This window comes from Gracilinanus agilis, chromosome 1 (genome assembly GCF_016433145.1).
Source record: "Gracilinanus agilis isolate LMUSP501 chromosome 1, AgileGrace, whole genome shotgun sequence".
NCBI classification, from domain to species: Eukaryota; Metazoa; Chordata; class Mammalia; order Didelphimorphia; family Didelphidae; genus Gracilinanus; species Gracilinanus agilis.
In genome coordinates this window covers 65,110,270-65,117,343 of record NC_058130.1, presented here as the reverse complement: position 1 = coordinate 65,117,343, position 7,074 = coordinate 65,110,270, and the positions used below count along the sequence as shown (strand labels likewise).

The following is a 7,074-nucleotide window of genomic DNA, read 5'->3' as shown; positions in this document are numbered from 1 at the left end:
GTAATTCTCAGAGTAGTATTTGGCTTGTAACCCCAATTTTCAAGATCCCTTAGTATTACTATTCCTTAGAATAAAACTGCCTCCCCCCTAAATTTTTTAGTTTTCCTGACCTATTTTCAAAAACTTTGAGCTTACCTGTATTCTGGGAAAGATGCCTACTCTAGGAAGAGGGGCAAGATAAGCTGAAGAAGGAAAGAATGGGGAGTTTCAAATGTATCTTTACTGTTCCAGGCTGAAAATCGCACAACAGTCACAGGTTTTTGATCATGGGATTTTTTAGGGATATATAATGTTGAAAATCATGTACTCAAGATTTGACACTTCATATCCCTCCTCTGTGGGATTGGACAGAGGGAAGGAGGAGAATCTTGCATCAGGATTATTATAAAAGTCTGTGATCATACATAGAAGGAGAGAGAGCATTTTTGCCCCGAGAAAGCGGCTTGTGTGGGCAGAATCCCTTTTCCTTTCCTTCCCCACTGTTTTCTCCAAATAAAGCCACATTTTCTCTGCAAGGATCTTATCCAGTCTCCTGTCTGCTCATTAGAGTGATTTCTAGGGGTGCTAGCTCCCCCAAAATTCCACTTCCCACAGCTTATGATCTTCATTACTGGAGAGAGCATCCAAATCAAAAGGGTATTGACAATAGTGGGATGAGAACAAGCACTTATTGAGCACCTGCTATTTGCCAAGCACTGTACTTGGCACTTAGCAAATATTAATGGGATTTATAGAACCCATTTTCCCAAAGATTAGCCCATGAAATTATGATATTAGACTTCCACAGTCTTTACAAGTTGATTTCTGACCCCTCCCATATCAATCCACTGCTAAATCTGATCTCCCCCTTTTTCCAAAATGTCTCTGACTGTTAACAGCCAGTGCTCTAGACCAGATGTTCATCACTTTATGTCTGGTTTGCCATACTTGTTTTCCCAATCTAAATTCATCCCACACATAGAATCTTAGAGGACTAATCTTCCTACCCAGTGCAAGAATCTCTTTAACAATCTTCTTTAATATAATTATAGTGGCATGGAACCAACTTCTGGACCCAGTTCTGCCATTAACTGCAAGTTAAAGCCATTAGCAAGCAAGTCACATTGCCTCTTGAGGTCCTGATTTCCTTAAGTCATAGCTTTTGTTGACTATATCGAAATGAATAAAATACTAAGAAAAAAATCTCAAAAAGCAACTCGAGTCTATACAAAGACAATAGCAAAGAGGATACATGTTGATTCAAGAAGATTTAAAAAAATCCCTCCTCTTGACACTAACCATATGATCAGGGGCAAGTCATTTGATCATCTTTTTAAAAAAGGGGATGGATGAATACAAATTATACCTTTAGTCTCTACCTTGCAGGAATACTGTGGAATTCTTGTGACAAGGTATACAAAATGTTCTGCAAGCTCTAATGGGCTACATGAATGTCCCTGTTTGCCTCAGTTTCCCTTTCTGTAAAATGAACTGGAAAAGGAAATGACAAACCACTCCAGTTTCTTTGCTAAAAAAAAACAACCCCTAAATGGAGTCACAAAGAACTGGACATGGCCAAGATGATGTCTTAGCAGAAGCAAAAGCTGAAACTGCTCTGGCATTCCTTCCAAACCAATCTTTTAAAAGCAACTCATAATGATAGGAGTCAAAAACCAACAGCAGCAAGACAGAGTTCTCCAGCTGAGTACAACTTGAAAGGTAGGTAGAGAGAGTCAATTTTTACCAGATAAGGGAGAACTGGAAGCAAATAACACACAGAGGAGTGCTGGCTGACCATCCCCCTACCTATTGTGCCAGTTTCTGAGTGTGAGAATAGGCAAACTTCAGGATCTCTGGACCCTGCCTACACCAACAGAGCATCCCACACCCCAGACCCACCCCTTGAAGTCCCAGGCCATGGCAGCCCACCTTAGTTAGGTTCAGAAGTCCATAGCACTTGGCTCTTTCAAACCTGAGCTGTGGTGAAGACCTAGCCCCAGGGCAAAATAGTTCACAGTGCTGAGCCCTGCAAGCCATCAGCAAAGGAGACAGAATCATTGGCTTTCAGAATTCCCAGTCTGCAGGCGAAAAAAAGGCTGGGAAAATGAGCAAACAGCAAAAGAAAACCTAACCCTAAAAAAATTAATATGGAGATAAAGAGTTAAGCATAGAGTCAATAGGGGATGAAGAGATCCAAGCAAACACATGCAAAACTTCAAAGAAAAATGGAAACTGGTCTCAGGTACCTGAAGAACTTAAAAAAGGAATTCAAAAATCAAATAAGATAGGTCAAAGAAAAATGGGAAAAAGAAATGAAAGTAATGCAAAAGAAAATAGCTTAAAAGGCAAAATTGGTCAACCAGAAAAAGAGGTACAAAAATCCAATGGAGAAAAGAGTTTCTTAAAAAAACAAAATTGACCTACTGGGAGAAGAGTCCAAGAAATCCAATGAACAAGGAGTTAGGCATGTTGGAAACAACAAATGTCAGACATCATCCAAACCTGAGGAAAACAGAAAAGAGCTTTGACATTTAAAATGAGTTTGGTACCTTTTAGGGTAAAATGTTCAGGAGGAATAGGTAGATGGAGAGTAGAAGGTGGCTTCGAGTAAATGTCAAAATCCACATGTCGCAGGTCCCAACTCATCCTACCCCTATCGAGGACAGGTTTCAGGATATTAGTAAATAGAGTATTTTCTTGCCATGACTAGAATGAAAAGAAAAAAAAAAAAGAAATACTGTTGGTATTCACAGGGCAACTAGCACTTTTCCATCTAATTGATGAGGAAATTAATTAATTTGCAGAACAACATATTACCTCTTTCAAATCTTCCACCCGATTTTCATCTGGCATCTTGGGATGTCGGTTCGATTCAAAACTGGTCTGATACCCAGGAATGTGAAATCCTTCTGGAGTAAGCCATAACCTAGTTTTGGATTTTGAACGTTTCAAGTCGAAAGGTTCTGGCAGGCCTGAGAGGTATTTTTTGGAGTAAGTGAACCTTTTCCCTCTTTCCTATAAAAAATGTAACCAAATTAAAAAGAAAATCCAAAGAATACCAACTTTAGAAAATTACTTAATTCAGTTCAGTAGAATTGACTTGATGGGGAGGGGGGAGGAAAAAAATTAGTTGTCATAGTTTTCCCTCTAGGCTCAGATAAATGAATTTAATACTATCTATCAGCCTATTAGCTGAGATTTTGCAGAAAGTTCAAGAAGCTGTCATTCCTTTCCCCTCTATCCCTAGAAAGACATAGGAAATGTGGGTTTATTTTGAGTTCCAAAAATTTTAAAAACTGGAAGCTTTTGCCCACAGTTTATATTATCATGAGGCTTCCATTTGATCAAAAGGCCCAAAAATAATGGGGGGAAATTCTCTCTCTCTCTCTCTCTCTCTCTCTCTCTCTCTCTCTCTCTCTCTCTCTCACCCCCTCTCTGTTGTCTCTCTCTCTCTGTTGTCTCTCTCTCTCCTCTCTCTTCCCTCTCTCTCTCTATACCCCTTCTCCTTCCCTCCCTCCCTTCCTCCCTCTCTCTGTCTCTGTCTCTCTGTCTTTGTCTCTGTCTCTGTCTGTCTCTCTCCTTACCACATCCACAGCATTTGAACTAAGTAGACCTTTGGATTATGAACATTTCAATTATAACTCCTAGCTTTAGGATTCTCCCCTGGACACATGGTCACATGTATCTTCTTTTTCAAATAAGAGGGCTTCAGAAGAGCTGTTTCATTGTAATGATGGTCATCAAGTCCCTGGGTGTGAGCAGGCAAGGCTGGAAAAGTAATTCCCAATTTCAAATCTAAGCATCTATGTACACTAAGAAGAAGACTGCACTCACCTTGTCCATCTGAGCAATCAACTTTTGCTTTGCCAGTTCCCCTGAGTTCAAAGTCTGCATGCTGTAGTTATATACAGATTTCCCATCAGGAGGAAAATATTTGACTGTTTTCACCTCAGGCAGCTCAAAGGTTCTTTTAGTTAGAAATGCTCCATCAATGTTTTTCTGAAAAGAAATACCAGAGACTAATCCACCTAGGGCTTATATTTTTATCAATGATCTACATAATACATTTCCATTTCAAGGCTACCATGATAACTATTCTATTTACTTAGGAAATTAAGTTGTCATATTTATCCAGGTATTAAATTTTAAGATCTTTAACTATTATAGTTGCCATCTCAGTAATTTTTGACATCTATAGAACTAGAACAGAAAAAATCTCAAGTCACTTAATTCCCCAGTGATCCAATCCAACCAGCCATGATGGAGTAGCTATGTGTGGAACATGAGCTACAAAGATAAAAGGAAGGATGGAGTCTGTCTTCAGGAAGTTGACATAGATTCCTTCATCTGTGGATGAGAACCATGAAATAACGTCAATGGGAAAAAATGTAACTTAAGGCCATGTAACAATAATGACCAAGAATCTTGGTCCTGGAGAGAGCTGAGAAAATGTCAGAGACCTTGAGTAAGCCACAGCCTCTCTGGGTTAACTTGTTCATTAATTTGCTGTTGCCATTTGTAAGACCAATGTCATCACAAGAGTGATGTTTTGTTTTGCTCATGAACTGGATTCAAGTGAGGCAGAGTTGCACAGTCATGAGCTTCACCCTTTCTTCCAGAGTCACAGAAGTCCAGTGCCAAGGCCAAAGTCAAGATGGCTGGTGATGACCTGGGACGAAGTAGGTGACCTTGGCATCTTCCATGGCTTACCAAACTCTAAACACTTCACAGGACAGCAATACTCTTGAGGATCAAGAAAGGGCTTCGAATTCTACAGGGTTATCTAAATGTAAAATACTCTCATTCCATAACATGCCTGCAGAGGAAGATACATGAACATAGAAGGACATATTTTTTTTACCTTTTTTCATTCTGTGAACCAAATGTTCCAGACTTCAGATGACAATATTTCCTGTCCATATCATGAGTATATCTTGCAAAATAAATATTCCCATAATCAGGGAGGCTTGATCAAAGGTTCATTATATAGTATTACTACTAAGTGCTCTCTGTCTCAATCCTTACCATAGTAGGTGTTTGGACACAAGAGTCAGCATATTTCCTATAAATTTTCTTTTAACTGTTCTTCTAATTTTCTTTTTTGTTGTTTTCATTGTTCTTAGAATATGCTCCTAGATCCTTTCTTTTATTTTGTTCATGGTGTTTGCATGTGTATGTTTTTAAGCCCATATTTTCTGTCTTAGTGACAACTCTAAGACAGAATAGGCAAAAAGGATTAAGTGATTTACCCAGGGTCACATGGTTATAAAGTGCTTACGGCCAGATTTGAAGGTAAGGATTTTAAAAAATACATTTATTTGACATAGTCTGGGGGAGGGAGCATGTATGATCCTGAAGGAAAAGGAGAGACAGACAGACAGAGAGGGAGAGGGAGAGGGAGAGGAGAGGGAGAGAGAGAGGGAGAAAGACAGACAGAGAGAGGGAGAGGGAGAGGGAAAGAGAGAGACAGAGAGTATGTCTTTGGTTCCCATAACTATTTTAGATGGTAGAGAATATTTGGATTTTCTCAGAAATGTCCCCTTATCAAGAGGAGAGATGGGGTACACTGCCAATAGGAGGTGGGTCATAGAGGACTAAAAGAAAACTAACTCAAAATATAGGAAGGACCAGGGATAGAATTAGCCTTCCATCCATAGATGGGATTCTGCTTTGACTGCCCTAGAGATTTTATCAGTATAAGGACTCACTGTAACCAAGAGAGAAGAGTAAGTACTTTAGCAATCTTTGGGCATTACCTGGGACACGAGGACATGAAATCACTTGTCCAAATTCACACAGCTTGTATGCATCAGAAAGAGCCCTTGAACCCAGGTCAAAGACTTAAAGACCAGTTCACTCTCCTTTAATTAAGTGATTTCTAGAAGGCTGCCAATAGTTAATTTCATTTGCTTCCTCCTTTTGAAAAAGCAATTTTAAAGATTTTTGTTTAGTTATAGCTGAATCCAACAGGAAAAGAGTAAATTTTTCAAAGTAAAGACCAAAGAAGGGTGAGATGACTAAACAGCTATGTGCCATATTGGCTTTGGGTATATAGACTATCCTTTAATGTAAGCGTATGTATATGTTGGTTTCCTGGAGCTCAGGAGACAGGCTAGAACTGGGTCTATAGATTTAGGAATCATCTACAGAGAAATGATTACTAAGACTATGGGAATTGATAAAGTCACTGAGGAAGACAGTGGACCGGCTTTATGAAAATAGGAATGACAATATTTCCTAAGCTGATTTCCAAATTTAGGCCCATGCTGATCAACTCATCAGGTATTATATTATAAAAAGCCTGATGAAATAAATAATAACAAAATTCATTAGGATGAACAATAGTTCGAGAATTTGGAGAAATCACGAAAAAAGTAGGAATAAAGGGAATCCGGTATGACCAGATTTTAAACTACATAATAAAACAATAATCATCAAAGTTACTTGGTACTGGCTAAAAATGAGAAAAGTTGATGGCTAGAAAAGCCTAGTTAAATCATGACCAAGGAGCAATTAAATATAGTAAACCAGACGTTTTACCAAAACCAATAGCACAAACATCTAGTGGAAAAGCTATTGCAAAAACTGGAAAGTAATCTGGAATAGATTAGGTTTAGGCCAATGTCTTTCACTATATTAAAAAAAAAGAGCTAATGAATATTAGAATAGAATATTCACTATAAAAAAGAGCTTCTAATGAATGAGTGATTTTAGCATAAAAGGTCACATCATTAAAAAAAAAGAATAGAGATGAGAAAAAGGTGCCTTTCTGATCTTTTGTTCAGAGAAAATTTTATAACCAAATAAGGGGGAGAGATCACACAAAAAAAGTTTTGATTACATAAAGTTAAAAAGCTTTGGTACAGAAGTAAGCAGAATCAAGATGGCAGCACAGTAGGAAAACAGTACAATGGATTCCTCCCCAAACTCCTTCAAATTGATCTAGAAACCAGACCAAATCCCTGACGGTAAAACCCCTGAAAAAGTCACAGTGAGTTATTTTTCTAGCTCAAAGTAATATATATATATATATATATATATATATATATATATATATATAGAGAGAGAGAGAGAGAGAGAGAGAGAGAGAGAGAG

General features: G+C 38.3%; 1 protein-coding gene across 1 annotated transcript in view; it reads right to left on the bottom strand.

Annotated features, from left to right (window-relative positions):
* Window positions 1-2,381: 2,381 nt before the first annotated feature.
* The window catches only part of CFAP92 (cilia and flagella associated protein 92 (putative)), a 71,584-nt gene continuing 66,891 nt past the window's right edge, over window positions 2,382-7,074 (bottom strand). The window contains exons 8-10 of the mRNA XM_044676253.1: window positions 3,814-3,978; window positions 2,797-2,994; window positions 2,382-2,685 (exon numbers count right to left, since the gene is read on the bottom strand). Of these exons, the coding sequence (XP_044532188.1) occupies window positions 2,440-2,685; window positions 2,797-2,994; window positions 3,814-3,978 (609 nt within the window). The 3' untranslated portion in view covers window positions 2,382-2,439. The remainder of the gene's footprint in view (window positions 2,686-2,796; window positions 2,995-3,813; window positions 3,979-7,074) is intronic.